General features: G+C 50.7%; 2 protein-coding genes across 18 annotated transcripts in view; both read left to right on the top strand.

The window, feature by feature from the left end:
• SIK3 (SIK family kinase 3) overlaps positions 1 to 10,108 on the top strand; it is a 150,919-nt gene extending 140,811 nt beyond the window's left edge. For 6 of the 16 annotated variants that reach the window (XM_043500740.1, XM_043500737.1, XM_038380478.2 and 3 more), the window contains 3 exons: positions 5,133 to 5,296; positions 5,967 to 6,138; positions 7,011 to 10,108. In XM_043500740.1, coding sequence (XP_043356675.1) covers positions 5,133 to 5,296; positions 5,967 to 6,138; positions 7,011 to 7,168 — 494 coding nt within the window. In that variant the 3' untranslated portion in view covers positions 7,169 to 10,108. Of the gene's footprint in view, positions 1 to 2,901 lie in introns of all 16 variants that reach the window. The other 10 variants (XM_043500736.1, XM_043500734.1, XM_043500741.1 and 7 more) reach the window with 8 other exon arrangements.
• On the top strand, positions 307 to 16,525 carry APOA1 (apolipoprotein A1). 2 transcript variants are annotated; one of them, XM_038380485.2, is made up of 4 exons: positions 13,307 to 13,544; positions 14,087 to 14,149; positions 14,812 to 14,965; positions 15,721 to 16,525. In XM_038380485.2, exons 2-4 carry the CDS (start codon positions 14,107 to 14,109, stop codon positions 16,325 to 16,327), a joined length of 804 nt encoding a protein of 267 aa, XP_038236413.1. In that variant the 5' UTR covers positions 13,307 to 13,544; positions 14,087 to 14,106; the 3' UTR covers positions 16,328 to 16,525. The 2 variants fall into 2 exon arrangements, with proteins under 2 accessions (XP_043356680.1, XP_038236413.1); XM_043500745.1 differs by lacking the exons at positions 13,307 to 13,544; positions 14,087 to 14,149; positions 14,812 to 14,965 and adding an exon at positions 307 to 2,288.
• The last annotated feature ends 910 nt before the right edge of the window (positions 16,526 to 17,435 follow it).

Raw genomic sequence — 17,435 nt, 5'->3', positions numbered from 1 at the left:
TAAGACTTAGTGCTACTTGTGTACATGAAACAGCCTCTTCCAATGTCAGATACACCCCACATGCAAGCAGAGATGACTGTGTGTAACAGACAGAACTAGGAGTTTCAGTGACAGTCAACTTAGGGCAGTATTTTCTGGAGTCTTTTGGCTATTAAGGCTGTAAGTAAATTGTGGACTCATACAAACTTCGTACCAAACAACGAGGAGGAGAATTGTTAAATAATTAAGGGATACTCCCAGACTCCTAGGACTTGGAATTTGATGATTCTAACCTGCAGGTAATGAGAAAATACCCTGGATTCCTGCTTTGCCTTTAGAGATGAGCTGCAAAATGTTGGGTGGTTTATCTGTTTTTTTTTTTTTTTAAATTAAAAAATCTAGTGTCCCAAATTAAGGGAATATGTGTGTATTAAATTATCCCTACTGCCCAAAGCTGTGACCGGTTCCTCCTTCACAGTCCGGGCAGTGCTACAAGGGTCAATGAAATGTAGCCTGTAGTGCATAGTGTCATTTCTTGGGCCAGCTCCCTCCACTACAGTAACAGAGAGCACTAACAGGTAGCCCCAGAGGGAGCTTGAATGATCTGATTTAGGAAAACTGGTTGTTAAACTTGCTCCTAGTGAGTCCCTCAGGCCTGTTTTTGGTCCTGTGGAAACTACTGTCCCCTTTCCTGGTCTCCCCACCCACCGTAACTGTGGTGACAGAGCAGCATGGCAAGTGGTCTCTTTAAATGACTGTTCTCCCTGCATTGTAGTTGTGTGTTTAGAATTCATCTTCTGCCCGCCCATTCAAGAGAGGCGAAGGCATTGAGCCGTACCACTTGGCAGTCCTGAGCAGGGTAGAGCTATATCTGCTGTAGGAATGAGATGCATCTTATTTGAAGCCACCCGCATTCTCTTGACTCCCTTGCTGTACTGGTGCTTTGCCCACTCAGGAGGCATGGCTTAATGTTGAGACAGTAACCGCAGGTATTTTGTCAGGTTGTGTGTTCAAGCAGGTGTGCATGTGAGACGAAAGGGGTCCTTCAGAGCGAGGACTAGGGCCAGGCGTGGCCTGCCATCACTGTGCATTTGGTGATTTAGATCACTAATGCACTGGTCCTGTCAGACCGCTGTTTTTCTGCTGTGCTTCAGTTTCCAGGCATGGCCCTGGTAAAGGAGAGAGCTGTCAGAGTACAAGCAGGCTCCGGAAACTCCTCTTTTTTGAGTTCCTCATTTTACTGACCTGGGTCATTTTTATTATTGACGCAGCTAAATAAACTGCATGTAAAATGGTGCGAATGACTAAACCAAGCCAAAAGCAATGCTTGTGCCCTGCTTATTGCTCTGTTAATATCATGATACAGAGGAGAGTAGGACTTTAGACTGCAAGACTTTGTAAATGAGTAAAGACAAGTCAACATTTACCATAAATTGTGCAAGCTGCTCTGAAAGAGGGAGGGGAGTGTGCATGTGGCTGTTTGGAGTGTTAATATAGAAGATGGAACTCAAAGGTGTAGCTACCCTGACCTTTATTTTCCTCCTTGTGTTTAATAACCCAGTTGGAATCCAGCCTACGCTCTTCCCGCTCCAATTGAGCTACCATTTAAGTGACCCAAGCACACTTACATACAAATTTAAATGAAATAAAACCTCAATGTAAATAGTACTAAAGAGTTCACTTCCATTTGGTTGCATACAAAACAACTCAAATGTTAGCAGCAGCTCTGTGCATGCGCACTGAAGAGCAACTGGGGGAGTACGGCCGGGGGGTATTTAAACCCAAACAAGTGTAACTGTGTGATTTCTCTTGAATAATTTTTCTCTCTCCCCCCCCCCCCCCGCCCAAAAGGTTAGACTTTGTCTTTGAGCTCCCCTAGCTACATTCACAATGTTATTTGAATGGGTTTGAAATTGTAATTTCCCTTAAGAGGAAAATCTATTGTGGAAACAATAGAGGAGATATTTTTGCTTGAGAGATTATGAACCACTTCCTGGCACTTGCACGTCAGTATGTAAACTGAGGAGTATGCTGTTCCTGGTTACAGTTCTCTGGCGTGCCTGGTAAGTACTTTGGTCCACTTACTTGCCCGACAGAAGTGTAATTGTGTGTTGGGACATTACGTAGCATTTTGGGGCATGCCACCGCTTACTGCTGCCTGTCACCTAAATCCTTATGAAGGCTCCCACCAGCTGTGGCCCACTAGGTTGGATTTCAGTGATGCGCTTACGGGGCATTGTTGTGCTCCAGTTGCTGTACAGCTTTGGAAACGCTGCCCAGCCCAGGTTGCCAGCCCCAAAACACCTTGAGTAGCCCTGGAGATTAATCACTAATGTGGTGGAGGAACAAATCACCGCTGTCTCTCATGTGTAATGTTAAAGCCATGCAGGGAATTGGAAACCAAGCTGTCTGTCTTAAGCACTTGCAGATAACTGACTCTTGCCAGGGAGCTTTACCCTGCTCAGGTGGCAGCTGGGGGAAGGAAAGAACTCAGATTGGGCTTTACAATGAACCATGGATACAAATGTGAGTCTCCCAGCCACTGTGTAATCTGGGCCTAAGCATGAGAAGTGCTGACAGCAGTGGCAGCTGCGAGTGCTAAATGGTTTTCTTGCTCAGTGTGCTGTTTGTATAGAAGGGAACTCCTCCCTTCCCTGGAGCCTCGGTGTGGAGGCAGGTGGCTGGGCTTCACGGGCTGCTATCTGTGCTCCTCTCTTGCTCCAGATTTGTACTGATGTTCTTTGTGCAGCCCTTACAAGCTGGTTGCCGATAGCTGCAGGCTCTTGCGAGCTGCCCGCTCAGGCAACCGCTCCCACAGTTTGAACAGCAGCCAGAGCTGTGGGTGGGTGGCAGTTCTTTTTCACTGCCTCTTTCCAACCGTTTGTTTTCCAGGGAAAGTCAAGTTTTGTTTTGTTTTTCCAGGAAAGTGAGACTTGTAACTGAACTTAACCTTGTGGCCATGCAGAGGGAGGCAAAGCCAAGACCCAGTCTTATATTATTGCAAAATCTGCTCCATAACACCACAGCATGGTAAAGTACCATGTAATTGTGATATAAAGCAGCATGATCAGTGCATTTCAACTCCCTCCCTCCCCGCCCCCAAAACACCAACACCAAGGGGAGGCCAAGTGAGCTGGGAGGCCATACGCTGGAGGGGCTAGTGAACTGGCATGGCTGAGGAATAGTATGGCTAGACAGGCAAGTCGATCCACATGCAACACTTGTCTCTGCCAGCTTAGTCGCAAGATGGTTTGATCACGGATAATGCCGGTTAGATCGGATTGGACTGTGGGCAAAGGGAGTGCTGGCACAAGAGGCTGCCAACCCCCATTCTTCATGCAGAGGGAGATGTGAACCCAGATTCTGTACCTAGTGATGAAAGGCTACAACTCGTCCGTGAGAGCCAGGACATGTTCATGCAGAGTGACCTGGAGTCTAGACCCATTCGCTGAGCAAGAATCCCAGACTCTGAAGTGCTGTTTGGCTGCAGAGTGAGAGACAGATGTTCTCTACTGGGAATGGGGAGGCCCCATTGTCGCTTTTGCTAAAATGTGGTATCTTCTTTAGGACAGGTGCAGGTCCCCCCGCATGCCTGAATTGTGTTAGTTTCCTGGGGCAGTACAGTTTGGGGCCCAGTCCGGATGGCACTGAAACAAATGGATGTTCTGCTAAAGGTTTCGTTGGGAGCAGGGCCATTTACGATTGCTTTGGCAAGATGTCATGCCTGGCAGTTAAGAGACCACAGCTATGCCTGGTCTAACTCTATAGGCACCAACAGAGTTACATCCAGGTTGGATTTGTCCCCGAGTGTCCAGTACTGACTTTGGAAATGGCCTCTCCAAAGCAGTGCGGCACCTCTGCAATTCGCAGCACCGCCAGCTCCTTTTTTCCCCAGGCAAGGAGGTAGGAGCTCTGTAGCCCTGAGTCAGCCGTCCTTGTGCCCAAGCAGAAATGGAGGGAGCTACTCAGTGCAGCTCCAGAGTTGTGCTTGGTCCTTTCCTCTGACCCATGAGTTGTCACATTGTCCCTGAGTATTCCCAACACCTGGTGGTCTGGAGAGCAGGAAAATCAAACCAGGGCCTCTTCATGGTGCTGTGTGGTGCCGCGCAGTGGCCTGGATAGACATCAGCTGAATGCCTGGTAGGCCCCCACCAGATGTTGTGTATCCTGCCTTGGCAGCAAATGCGCTTGATAATCTGACAGGTGGATGCTCCCCTTTCAACATCACTGATCCCCATGATTTCACCAAGTATCAGGCCCCTAGAGCTGTAAAGCTTGTGTAATGAGCAGCTGGCTTGTTTTGCCTGCCTCAGAAAGAGAGAGGGCTGGTAGGTGGAACAATCTACTCAGTGTGTGACAGAAGTGAACGAGGACAGGCTTCCTCGTTCATTCAGAGTCCGATGCAACCTTTAGTAACATGAGATTTTGCTTGATAGAAATGTAACCTTTGCCCTCAGACACTGCAGGGTACGGATGGACTTTGCCAGGCAGAAACTTGTGCAGATATTCAGCTTTCTACAAACATGTTTGCAAGGGGCAAGGAGCAGCGGTTTGATACAGATTTAGTATCGGTAACTCCCTTTGCCAAGGTTATGCAGAATGACCCTTCTGGGACCTTCATTATATGGAAATCCATAAGCATCTCTTTCTGGAGTGGTCTCTTTTGGAGCATCTGACCCATTCAAATAAGTGGGAGCAACAGGCTGTCTTAGTACTGGATAGGAATGAGGTTTTGTGGGTGTCTCACAGCATTTGATAACGTTTCTTTCTCCTCAAATATTATGTATCTGATTGAGACAGAAATTTGCGTTCTTCCCTCTGAGTACTCTTGAAGTGATTCCGGTTGGCTGCGAGCTGTGACTGGGATCAATAGTCGAGCCGGTCGTGAGATCCTCTTGAATAGAGCAGCCCAGACATGGTCTTTGGAGTCAAGGAAAAACAAATCTGTGCTTCTCAGTCAGGAACAAGAAATATATGTCCAGTTGATATCCTTTTTGCACAGTCGTCATTGGCTAATGGATTAATTCATCCCCCCTGACTTCTGAGATTCTGCCAGAGTTCTGCATTAAGGCAGTTACTCCATGTTCTGTACCACTCAGAAAACAGCTGGCTTCTTTATACTAATTGACTTTCTCTTTTGTCTAACTCCCAAGAATCCATTGTAGGGAATTGTATGGACAGAAGTTCTCCAGGACAAGCTATGGAGATGCCCAGTCATAATGGATTGGGTTATTCTGCAAGACCAGCTTCCATTGAACACCACAGACCGAGGACTCTGCAGAGACATCACACCATACAGAACAGCGATGATGCCTATGTAGGTTTGAGAAGGTTCATGGCTGCCAGGCCTTGTGTACTGTGTAAAACTTTCTATGAAGTGTGCATTCTAGGGCTGAGCAAATAAGCCATTCACTAGCCAAATACAGACCCGCTTATAACCCTGTGGGGCTAACTTGGAATCCAGTGCAATGCTTCCCCCTCTGCCTTTGGAACATCTCAACTGCATGTCTGTTATGTACCATGCAGTTTTTCAAGTGGTTTTAGCAGAGACCAACCCAAAAGTGAAAACTCTCACCTGTGGCTAAACAAGCATTGCCCAGTTTACCACATATAGCCAAGTCCATATGATATTTTCCTGCAGGGTCAAGTGCACCCTAGGATGCCTCTGCTGAAAACATTTGAGTTAAAGCAGGGATGAATACAGCCCGGAGTGCCTTATAATCTGCAAAAGAACCAAACTTCCAGCCAGGCAATATTGGTGAACAACCTAGCAGTGCGGTCTCAGCCATTGAGAGAGCGGCGCAAGGACAGCTGCACTGCGTACGGGTACATCAGCCCTTTGGGGTTTTGAAGCAGTTCTGGCATAGTCAAGCCCTGGTGGGGGTAACTTACTAGTGTGCTGGAAGAACATGTGCACTTGTGACTGTCTCCTTTCGTCCTGGGGGAGCACTGGGGTGTGACTCTGTCTCCTTCTGCCGTCTCCTCAGGTCCAGCTGGATAACTTGCCTGGAATGAGTTTAATGGCTGGAAAAGCACTAAGCTCTGCTCGGATGTCTGATGCAGTACTCAGCCAGTCATCGCTCATGGCCAGCCAGCAGCTACATGCCAGGGAGAGCGAGGGTAAGGACTTCCCTGGGGCTGAAAAGGCATCTTTCAGAGGTGATTGAATTCTGCTGCAATCTGGTTTGGGTCAGAAGCGACGCTGATTTGTGTTATCCTGGTCTATCAGATATGGGTCCACACCACAGAGTCACCTCCTGTGGTGGTATTCCTGTGCATGGAGCCAGCAATGTACTAGGCATGTTGCAATACTGTCGAGTACGGTACAGTTGGCATTCTCTGTTTAAGCGTGGCCAAGGGCTGGAACAATAGATCTGCATTGGCAGAGCTGTGGAGGCTGAAAGATCAGGAGTTGTTGCAAGTCAGAGTTGAGGTGTATTGGCCTTTTGTGTATCGAAAGCTTGCATTGATTGACTCTAGGCACTGTTACCAACCTCCCCACAGAGCATGTGCTGGTGCTTATTTCTGGTACAGCCCTTACAGATGCTTGTCATTCTGGGATGTGCTGTAGTTTCAAGCACATAGTGGCTTCCATGTATAGTGACACTTGTCTTGGATTCCTGTGAAGCGCACACTACTGGCTGGAATCCTTTCTAGGTAAATTTCCACACACGCTTCTCATCTCCATTCTTCTCAAGGTCTGTTGTCATCTCTCCCATACACTCTGAGCAGCAGGGAGACAGCTGGGCTGTAGCACACAAAGCACAGTGTGATTTCTTAGGTAGTTGTGACATCGGCAAAGTCCTGGATTTGTGTCATGCTCACTGCAACGACTTTCTGTTAAAATGAGGGAAAACCCTGCATGCCAGCCCTGACCTGCACTCAGCACCTCAGGCCTGCCTGAGCCCTCTGCCAGAAGCTCCAATCAACTTTGCTCTCCTGGGCCCTTGGTAGACTCCGGTGTCCCAAGTAGCAGTGAGAGACTTCTCCTGTTCGCCTACAAGCGCTGATGTTACTCTTTGGTCTTGCAGACTGTGGGGAAAGTTTGGAAGGTCAAGAGCATCCAAATCTAGCTGATGGCAGCCAGCATTTAAACACCTCTTGTTATCCATCTACGTGTATTACAGACGTCCTCCTGAGCTACAAGCACCCGGAGGTGCCCTTTGGGATGGAGCAGGCTGGGGTGTAGCAGGAAGGAGGGAGTGAGTATTTTTTTTGTTTCTGTAAGTTCAGATCTTCCCTTTTCTGCCTCTAGGGCAGATCTCCAGTACCAGTAGCCCATGGGCTAGATATCCCTAGACAACTCCTTGCCCCTCCCTTAGGTGTGGGTCTGAGAATGAAGTTTAAGATAGAGGATGTCATTGCCAAGCTTCCAGGGGTCAGTTGTTTGTACTGCTGACAGTGCCGCTCTCGTAGACTTGCTGCTGGTGACCTTCAGTAGCTACTCAGCACTTCTGCTTTGTATAGTTTCTGGGTGGGAGCGCAGGGATTGGCGAGGGAAGGCCTCGGCTGTTGGTGCAAGAACAAGCACATGCAACAGTATTTCCCATCTGTACTGTGGTGTGTGGGGAGAGTGAACTCCAGACTGGGGGAGCCAGGAGGCAGCTCTCTGAAGAGCTGTAGAGGGACTCAGGCCTGTCTGTTTGGCTCATCCCCTTTCTGTGGAGGGGCAGCTTTCAGGAGCTTCTGCTGCTGTTGGTAGAAGGACATGGCACCTGAAGATGGTAGTCTGTCAACTTGCGTGATCCTGTTAGCTGCATGGAGCAGGGGGCACACAGCCCCTCCTTGTGCACGTCTCCCTTTTCTTTCAAGCCCCTTGTGACGTTGGCAGCATGAGCGCTCAGGGCACGTAGCTGGCTTTGTCAGGCTGGAGCATGGGGCGAGCAGAGGGATGTTTAAGGAGAAATGTCTGTCTCTTGTCCTGGCCTTTAACACCGCTTCTCTTCTTTCCTCTCTTCTCTTCTCCTCTCTCTCTCTTTTTTCCAGGTTTTGTGTACAGCTTTGAAATGAAAAGGTCCATTTTAAACCAACAGTATCTAGCAGCATTGCGCCAAATCGCCATAGTATTTCTCACTGAAATATCATGGCTCTTTTCCTCATAATCAGTTCCTCAGTGTGTCGTTCTTTTGGTTTCTTTCGTTTTTGCCATATTTGCCTGTAACTCCAGCTATCACAGAGCTAACCAGAGAACCCGAGTCCTACACCCTGTGTGAAAGGATTGATGGAACTTGAGTTTTGCATTTGGTTTGGAGGCGGTTTTAAATGCGAAGGGCCAGGCCATCATGGATGGTGCAGACTCAGGCGTTCTCTCCTTCATCCAGCCCTGCTTTTAAGACCTGTCTAACATCATCTTTTTCTGGGGACAAGTAGGAGAGCGTGGGACAAATGCCTTCCTGGAGCCTGCCTGAATAGGGGAAGCAAGGGGCAGGGAGGGAATTTGAAGCTCTGTCCTTTGGCAAGCAATAAGCAGAGCTTCTGAAAACCAAGTCCAAAACCAGAGTCGTTTTTCCAGGGTTCCAGCGCACACCATGCCCCACAAGCCCAGCCCCAAGGGCAGAAGAAGGCCACGCTGTAGTTTTATTTCCATATCCTTTGCATCTGAACTGATAGTGGGGCCCAGACCTACTCTGGGGCAAGAGCAACTCCAGTCTCCCTTACCACGATGCTAGCCTGTCCAACCCACCCCCATCTGACCTGCGGCAGATTGCGTCCCCGACCCCACTGGTTCTTCCAGTGGTGCAATACGCTTTGTCTCTCTCATCTTTGTCTGCTTTTATTTTTCTCTATTTTTGGTCATTGTGCTAAAAGGATCATTTCCCCCCCCTTCCTTTTTTAATACCTTTTCCTTTCAAACCCATGTATTGACCCCCTTTTTTTTCCCCCCCAGTTTAAAGTAAAGAAGACAGGTTGTTTCTCTTTGTCTTTCTAGCTTTTCCTCCTGATCATGTAGGAATTGTTTTATGGTAAATGTTGTTGTTTTTGTTTTTATTTTTATTATTATTATTATTATTATTATTATTAATAATAAAAGACAAAAGGAATTTCTGTTTGAGAGAAATTTTTAACTAGATTCTGTTCTATTTGAATTGTGACTTGCACCTTTTGTTCAAAGTATTTTATTTCTTTTTAATGACATTGTAATTATGACTGTTTTTTTTCTCTTGTGCCAGTGGCAGAAGTGATGTTCTCCTTTATACAAATTCAGACATGCATAGATCTCTTCTTTGTCATTCTTTTTAATTTCTTTCCTTGACTGATAGAAACCAATGCCCCCTCCAGTGGTTGGACCTAAGGGAGTATTTTGTGTCATCATTGCCTTTGGAACTTTAAAAGCTACAACTGAAAATTCCTATTATTGACACTTTTTGGGGAATTTTTTTTTTTTTAAATAAAGGAAAAATCAGTCCAACCCTCCTGAATTTGCACAGAAGGAAGTGTGAGACCAGCATGGCAAAGGTTAATTTGCTATCACCATCTCTTCCCCAAAGTCCCCAGCAATTGTCATAAATGGACCTGCAATTAGAAGAAAATGAGAGGGGAGGGGAGAGAAGAAATCTGCAACTGACTAACAGTATCTCCCAGGTCAATGTTTCTAGAAAGCCTAATGTCACTCTGATTTTATTGGTGTGTAGTTGTCAAGTTACATTTCTTTAACATGTAAAATAGGCGGTGTGTGTTGGGAGGGTGGGGGACCCAGACAGGGCTTGCCGGACTTCAGTGAGAGGTACCAAGAAACGCTGAAAGGCTTTTTGACATTGCTCTGTATCTTTGATTTGTTTTCCTTTTGTTTACATGACATATTTCTGGGAGAGTTGACAGCCGCCCTACAGTAGCCATCCAAAAGAAAAGCAGGGACTTGCTTAACCGTGCCATTTCGCCGTATCACACTTTTTTATCATTGCTTTGTATTGTAGTAATCAATACGCGCAGTATATGTTGAATGTATATTAATATACTTTGCTATTATTTCTGTTTTTTGGAAATGTCCGAAGTATTTTTTCTTCCTCGTTTATGCTGGACTAAAAACAAACAACTTTCAGTAAATCTTTAGTCCATTTTTTTGTGGGTCACTTGCAACTAGTAACTTAGTTGGACAATGGGATCATGACAAATAAAATCATGATTATGATCTTGTGATCTCTTCTTTGTGGTGTTGCTCAATATCTGATGCAAAGGAGAAGCCAGCCCAACTTGGATTCTCTGTATAACATCCCAGAAGTTGAAAGCTGCAGTGTGCCCAGGGTTGGCTGCTCTCCAGTTGCTACATGTTTCAGTCTGTTATCCAACCTGCCATATGAAATCACCGTTGGTGGTGATCCTCTGACTTTTCAAAGTTGAAATAGACAGAATGGGGGCTCCTGCGTAACATGTGGAAACAGACTCCCTTGACCTGCTGAGCACCATCTGAACTGAACACCTCAGGATGCAACTTAATAACACAGTGATTTTCAAACTTGGGTCTGCAGACTATGCCTAAGATTTCCAAACGGCTCCACACCTCCGTTCAACATTTTTTAGGGGTCTGCAAATGAAAAAAGGTTGGAAACCACTGTACTAACGCATTGCTGGAAGGTGTGTGGTCAGGGGCTGGCATAGGGAAGTTCCAGAGGCTGTTAAGGAGTGGGAAGGCCTTTGCGGTCTTTGCCCATTCTTTCCAAATGGACAAGCACTTCCCTAGGCTAGATGACCTTTGATACATCGACTGTCAATGGATCGACTTCATTTTGCATCCAAATGCAATCAAGTTGTTTTTTAAAGGCAGCACAGACCTCATTTAAGAAGCTCAATGGCTTCTGGTATGAGATTTTATCTGCTTTGTTAATAAACTTACTCAGAAGATATGGGCAGGATTTGCATGTTCTGTCTCCCTGGCCAATTTATCCCAGCTTCAGATGATTAAATGAAGAAGTGCCTGAATTTTATAGTGCCTTCAGGTTCCTGGTAATTGTACTCTGATCTGTTTCTCTGAAATCTCTCATTTACCCGCCCTAGCCCCGCAGAGAAGATACAGCCTAAAGCAAAGGGATTCTTAGTGGGAATTGATGGTTCCCTGCCCTAAGCTCATGTTGTGGATCTGTAAGATCACTCACTGTCTAAGCTCCTCCTGTGCATGCAGATGAGTCCCTGCTGCTCTGGGGACCTCAGCAGAGGTGAAAGTCCAGGTGCCAGGTTTCATTCGGATACTCTCACAGCAGAACTGTGCAACTCCTATTCAGGGTTTGCAATGCAGAGTGTAAGGCCAGGGCTCTGCAAAGCACTTAAGTGTGTGCTTCAAGTTAAGGCTGCTATGGTCCTTGACCCCTTCCCTGTTTTCCTGTTAGAACTACAGTAAGTCCATCAGTTCTCACCCTTTTAGCGGCTTATTGATATTGACCAGACCTTTAAGCTTGTGATGGGGGTCACTGCTGCTTTTTCCTTCGCGCTCCCTCCATTATCACTTGTTTTCTCTCCCCAGTTTCTGTTGATGACAAACTCAATCCTGGGGGCTGCTTGTCCTATCCCAGCACAACCAAACTATACCTCTGTTATTGCTCTCCCCCCCCCCCCACCTTGAACTCTCCTGTGATCGCTCTACTCTATCACAGCTTCAGTAGGGGGCAGTATCCATCCATCTTACCCGTCTCCTGTGCCCCCTAGTCTCACTTCCAAGCCAGAGTGTGAAGAAACAGAACAAGCTGCCAGTTAAATGGCATCTCAGTGAGTTCAGTACCCTGGGCAGAGAGATTTAATTCAGAACTGAAAAGGAACCACCTTGGGAGTGGAGCAAGGCACCTGCATGGTACCAGTAATAGGACCCCCCTCACGGAAGGAGAAGGGAATTACATATACAGCAGAAACTACCGGGGGAGTTTAGTGATTTGGGATGTAATGGCCCACTGTGGAGTTGTTGCCAGGACACTGGGGTCTATTCCTGTGGGCTGTAACAACTCCTTGGTGCCCTCTCCTGACAGGACAGCCCCCCGTTCCACTGTGTCGCTGTGCTGGTGGAAGGAAGTCACTTGGTGCCTCAGCCGGGCCTTGCCAAGAGCAATCCGCCTGAGCCTGCCTGGACTGCTGGATGGGTGCTCACAGCTGGAGGGGGAATGAGGTCTATGGGGTAGGAATAAAGAAAGGCCTTAGGACTGAAAACAGTGTCCAAAACTCCACCAGGAAAGTGTGACTGGGCCGGGGGAAAGGGACTGACTTGTCCCAGAGCGTCCCCAGCACTGGTGTGGCTGGAGACCAGCAGGTGCCTGTTCATTCTGTCTGGGGCAGCTCCTGCTCTGAGTGCCCCAGCTCCACCCTGTCCCAATGCCGTTTCTCTCTGAGCCAGACCAGCGCGGCAGGAGCTATCTGGACCAGCCATGTGTGATGGTGAAGCAACTGGTGCAGTAAGTCCAGAGCATGCTGGTGTCTTTCAGCAGAGCCCTTGCCGGACCCATGTTCACATCCCCTGGGTGCAGTTTGGGTGAATTCTCTGGCCCCTTGTCTCTGCTGCTGGATTATCCCAGCAGCTCACGCCCATGTCTGTGAAGAACAAATCGGACCAATTGCACCAATTGCCAGGTCGCTGCCCAGGGCTGACACAGCCCCTCCCTCCCCCACCTCCACACTACATGTCCTGCAGCCTGCTGAATTCTGGGTCCTGCAGTCCAAGGGGCACTCCACAGGTAGGGCTGCCTCCTGCTATGGCTGTGAGGAATCCTGTCCGTTTAAATGGCCCAAAAAGGGAGTTGATTCCCTGGCCTGATGCCCTCTTGTCCCCTGACCCCATACAGGCCAAAGGGGAAGCGCTCTGGGGTGAGCCCCATGTTCCTCAGGAAATTGCTTAGATAGGTGGCTTGGCTTAGGATGGTCTCAGCTCTGGAGGTAGTCCTTCGGGGCTGAGCCATTCTCTCGCCGAGGCTGGGAATTGAAGGAGTTTGTCAGAGGCCGTGGCAGGGATGTGGGAGGTTAGAGCATTTGGTATTCCAGACTTCGAGACCCATCTCCGTTCCAGTGGTCCTACACCCCCCCATTGCACACAGCACCACAGGGCTCAGTGCTGTCTGCCTGGCAGGTTCCCATTTGTGCTGGGCACCCAGGGCGACCTGCAAGTGGTTACTTTAGAGCTGGGATGAGGGGCACATGGTGGCTAGTGCAAATTTCATTGTTTCAAAAGAAAAACACGCAGGCATGAGGTGTCCTGAGAAAACACGGCTGAATCCATGAGGATACAAATCGCTCACTGGCTCCCATCGAATCTCAGGGGCTTCTGAAGGGCTGGGGAGAGGGAGGGGTCCCATTGTGGCTGGTGGAAAATCTGGGTCAGCCGAAGTAAGTAAACAGCCTTGCTGGTCTGGAGGCTCCCACTGCAGGAGCCTGTTTGTTCTGGCCTCTCCTCCCAGGCAGTTGCTCCTTGATCGCGCCCGTCCACAGCGGGGATGTGTTCGATCCTTGAACTCTAAGCGCCACATAATCAGAACTTGGGAGTGCTTTCCCGAGCTTATCTCCAGGATAAATCCCCTCTCCGGTATAAATAACAGCACTGGGGACACACAAGCCACACTCAAGAGGAGCAGCAGCAGCAGGAGGCAGTGAAACTGGTAAGCGCCTCAATCCTTCTAGGAGTGTGATTTGCTGGGAATTGTTCCTGGGGAGAGCTGGGGAGTCCTGCCCTGTCTTGGAGCATTGGTGCTGCTCTGTGCAGCCTCCCTCTGTCCTGGGAGGTTAAACCTGCCCTTGAGTGTAACTGCTGTGAGAGGTAATGGAGGGAAGGGGATATCCTCACCCCACCCTGGGAGAACTAAATCAGCAGCAGCATAACTGGGAAGCAGAAAGCTCATGAACCCTTGACCCATTAATCTGCTCATTGCCTCTGTCTGGGCGCTTGCTTGCTCTGCTGTAAAGGCACCTAATGGCTTTTGTTACATGGTCTCGCCAGTCAGGCTGATGCAGAGCCCTGAGCTGCCTTGAATGGGGCAATGCCAGGTGGGTAAGTGGCTCTCCCCTGGGGGATAGTGACAGAAGGAGCCAGGCTTGTCCCAGATTGTCACAGTCCTCCAGTGATCATCGACTGGCAGCTCCTTGCTCTGTTAAGCAGTTTCTATTTGTTCGCTTGAGTCCCAAACGTTTTTGCCTTCCCCAGGTTGAGAGACTCAGCCGAAGATGAGAGCAGGCACTGTGATCCTCGCCCTGGTGTTCCTCACAGGTAGGGCCAAAAACCAGCACAAAACTCGAAGGCGGGGTGAATGCAGGCACCCCTGAGCACGGAGGGCGGAGGAGCTGAATTCAGCCCAGGGCACGTGGTGCCCCAGAAGTCAGAGCCCTGGGCAGGCCCATGTGCCTTGCTGTGCAAGGGGCCAGGCCCAGGTAGCCTCTGCAGAAGGCATCCAGCCTAGAGTGACTTTAAAAGCGGTTTGGAGATGATGGTGCAGTAAAGTAGCACCCAGAGCCTCCGGGCGCCTGTCTGGGCCAGGGAGCAGAGACGAGGCTATGTGCAGCAGGGAGAGCGTGGGGATGTTCAGGGGTCGGAGAGAGGGGCAGGGTGGGCGAGTGAGCTGAGGTTTGGGAGCCAGGAGCTCTGGAGCTATAATCTTGGCTGGGCCAGGTAAGCCCACTGCCCCAGTTGAAGGACCCAGCCTGTAACTCCCCAAACCAGAGACATGTAAAGGGGCCAGTTTCCCCCAGGAAACCCTTCCTCCCCAGGAGGCTCAAACAGCTGGGCACTGTCTGCCAAGCCTGCAGTTGGTAACACAAGCAGCTTCCAACTCCAGCCCAGGGACTAATCTGGGCAGGAGGTGCCATGTGGTGAGTGTCTCTGGAGTGGGATTTGGGGAGCTGGTCCTGAGCCCTCTTGTGCTTTCCTTGCAGGGACTCAGGCCCGCCACTTCTGGCAGCATGAGGACCCCCAGACGCCCCTGGATCGCTTCAAGGACATGGTCCAGGTCTACCTGGAGACCGTCAAGGCCAGTGGCAAGGAAGCCATTGCCCAGTTTGAGACCTCTGCAGTTGGCAAACAGCTCGAGTAAGTAGCTGACTCTGGGGAGGAGCCGGCTGTTAAGAGGTCAGCACAGGCCCTGTAGCCTTGTGCCACACACTTGCAGTCTGAGGGGACGCCCCTGGTCCTGAAGCCGTCTCCCATGTGCTGCCACTGTCCTCGTCTGGTTGCAATGGGAACTGCTCGACTGTGTGTGTCAGGCCCTAGGACCCAGCAGCTAGTGGTGATCACAAAAGCCCTGCCCCTGGAGTTAAGGGGGGGGGGGCTTTGTCCCTGCTGGCACTGTGGGGTGCCCAGTGGCCTGCACTGCACAGCAGCTGATAGCTGTGACACCCCTCACCTTTGCGCTGGATCTAGCACTCTCCCTCCTTCCACCACCAGACAACCGAGTTAGCCTTGTCGTCCCCAGGTTGTCTGGAGAAACTGAGGCATGGAAGAGGTTAATTCTACCATTGACTTGACCCAGACCTGGGGTGTCAGCCACTCTGAGGCCCCAGGCATCCCAAGCTGGGCACCCAAAATGTGTGAACCCTTCTGGAACTGCAGGGTGAGGTGATTGGCCAGAGGGAGTCAGTGTTAGAGCTGGGATTAGAACGCAGGAGTTCCCAGCTCCCAGTGTTAGTCCCATGACAAGGCAGTGGCTGGGAGCAGAGCCCATCTGCTGGCTGTACCGTCCCATCCCTTCTGGGAACAAGGCTGCGTCTCCAGGGCCTCCCTGGGCTTTGCCAGGAGAGAGGCCGTGCAGCGGTGTGTAACCCCAGCCCCGTTGTCTTCCCCTGCAGCCTGAAGCTGGCTGACAATCTGGACTCCCTGACGGTGGCAGCGCAAAAACTGCAGGAGGACCTGGCTCCCTACTACAAGGAGACCTGGGGGCTGTGGGTGAAGGACACTGAGGCCCTTAGGAAAGAGCTAACCAAGGAGATGGAGGAAGTGAAACAGAAGATCCAGCCTTTCTTGGAGCAGTTCTACAAGAAGTGGACGGAGGAGCTGGAGGTCTATCGCCAGAAGCTGAGTCCCATCGGTGAGGAGCTGAAGGAGATGACCAAGCAGAAGGTGGAGGTCCTGCAGCAGAAGCTGACCCCCGTGGCTGAGGAGGCCCGGGACCGGCTGCGTGGGCATGTGGAGGAGTTGCGCAAGAACCTGACCCCCTACAGCAATGAGCTGCGCCAGAAGCTGACCCAGAAGCTGCAGGACATTCGGGAGAAGGGCATCCCCCAGGCTGCCGAGTATCAGGCCAAGGTGATCCAGCACCTCACTGCCTTCCGTGAGAAGGTCACGCCCCTCGTGCAGGATTTCAAGGAGCGCCTGACCCCCTATGCTGAGAGCCTCAAGACCCGTTTCTTGAACCTGCTGGACAACCTCCGAAAGAACTTGGCCAAGGCCAACTAGTGGCACCGGGCCAGGGACTGACACCCCCTTCCCTAGCCACAATGACCCCCAACTGATTAGCCACTGCCCTGCGTTCCACTGCTGCTAATGTGCATCTGGGCGAAGGCACCAGGTGTGCTTGCCTCCCCCTTCCCCTGCTCCCCGGGCGCCCCCAGCGCTGGGCCAAGCTGTCTCAGTCCTTTGGGCTCAGTCACTTACTGATCAATCGCTGTTGAACGAGGGTCTCTCTGGTGGGGGGCGGGGGGCTGGGGTGGAAACCAGCACAGGGCCAAGGCCAGTCCGCTGGAAACGTCCTTCCCAGAGCTCTCCTCCCTGTTCCAGGCTCAAGGCTCCCACCTGCCCCAACCCCCCCCACCCACTCATCCGCAGAACTCTTCATTCTTGTTTCTTTGTTTTGTCAAATAAAAGTGATATAAGTTACTGGGAGCTTGTGTTTGCAGGGGATTTCCCAGGGGCAAGAGTGCACTGGGGGGGGCAGGGAGCACCAAATGGGAGGCTGAGGGCCCTGTGGGGCGGAGAAGACATAGGAGCTCCAGGGGGGCTCATGAGGGTCCATGGGCTGCAGGTTACTGAAGGGAAGGGAAGGGCTGTGCAGACCAGGAGGGCTGGTGGGGGGCAGGAAGAGGAATGGTCTGCAGGGGAGAGGGGGCAAGGGGACCCTGTGGGGAGCCCTCCCAGGTGCTCCCTTTCCTGCACTCCAGCAATCCTAGTGCAGGCTTGCTGAGCAAGGGGTTGCCCCAGGGCGGCTCTTTCCAAGAGGGGTTGATCGGAAGCACCTTCCTGCAGGACCCAGCCACTGAGGGGCCTGTGCGCAAAGCCCAGCCCAGTCGGAGCCTTCTGGGAGCCCCAAGGGGAGATGTTGCTGCGGGGCTGGGGTGCGCTGGGCAGCAGACATGGCGTGCGAGGCCATTGAAGCTCTCCAGGGGAATGAGCCCCTCTGGCTCAGCCCTGTCCCGAGTGCAGGGGATGCCCTCAGCCGGGCTGTTATAAACCTGCTGCCGAGGGGAGCATCAGCCGGCCAGGGCTGGCAGCTCGGGGGCAGGCTCTGGTCCTGGCTGGTCACGGGTGGTCCGGAGCGCTCGTAGCAGGTCAGGACTGAGGGCTGTTA

This window comes from Dermochelys coriacea, chromosome 22 (assembly GCF_009764565.3).
Source record: "Dermochelys coriacea isolate rDerCor1 chromosome 22, rDerCor1.pri.v4, whole genome shotgun sequence".
Classification (NCBI taxonomy): Eukaryota; Metazoa; Chordata; order Testudines; family Dermochelyidae; genus Dermochelys; species Dermochelys coriacea.
The sequence above is the reverse complement of the archived record's forward strand: the minus strand, read 5'-3'. Positions and strand labels throughout refer to the sequence as shown.

Bases quoted from the DNA above. Each gene is read 5' to 3' on its own strand.
- APOA1 (XM_038380485.2), top strand. From the start codon at position 14,107: ATGAGAGCAGGCACTGTGATCCTCGCCCTGGTGTTCCTCACAG. The intron at 14,150-14,811 runs GTAGGGCCAAAA...CTTTCCTTGCAG, and splicing joins CGCCCTGGTGTTCCTCACAG to GGACTCAGGCCCGCCACTTC. The intron at 14,966-15,720 runs GTAAGTAGCTGA...CTTCCCCTGCAG, and splicing joins GCAGTTGGCAAACAGCTCGA to CCTGAAGCTGGCTGACAATC.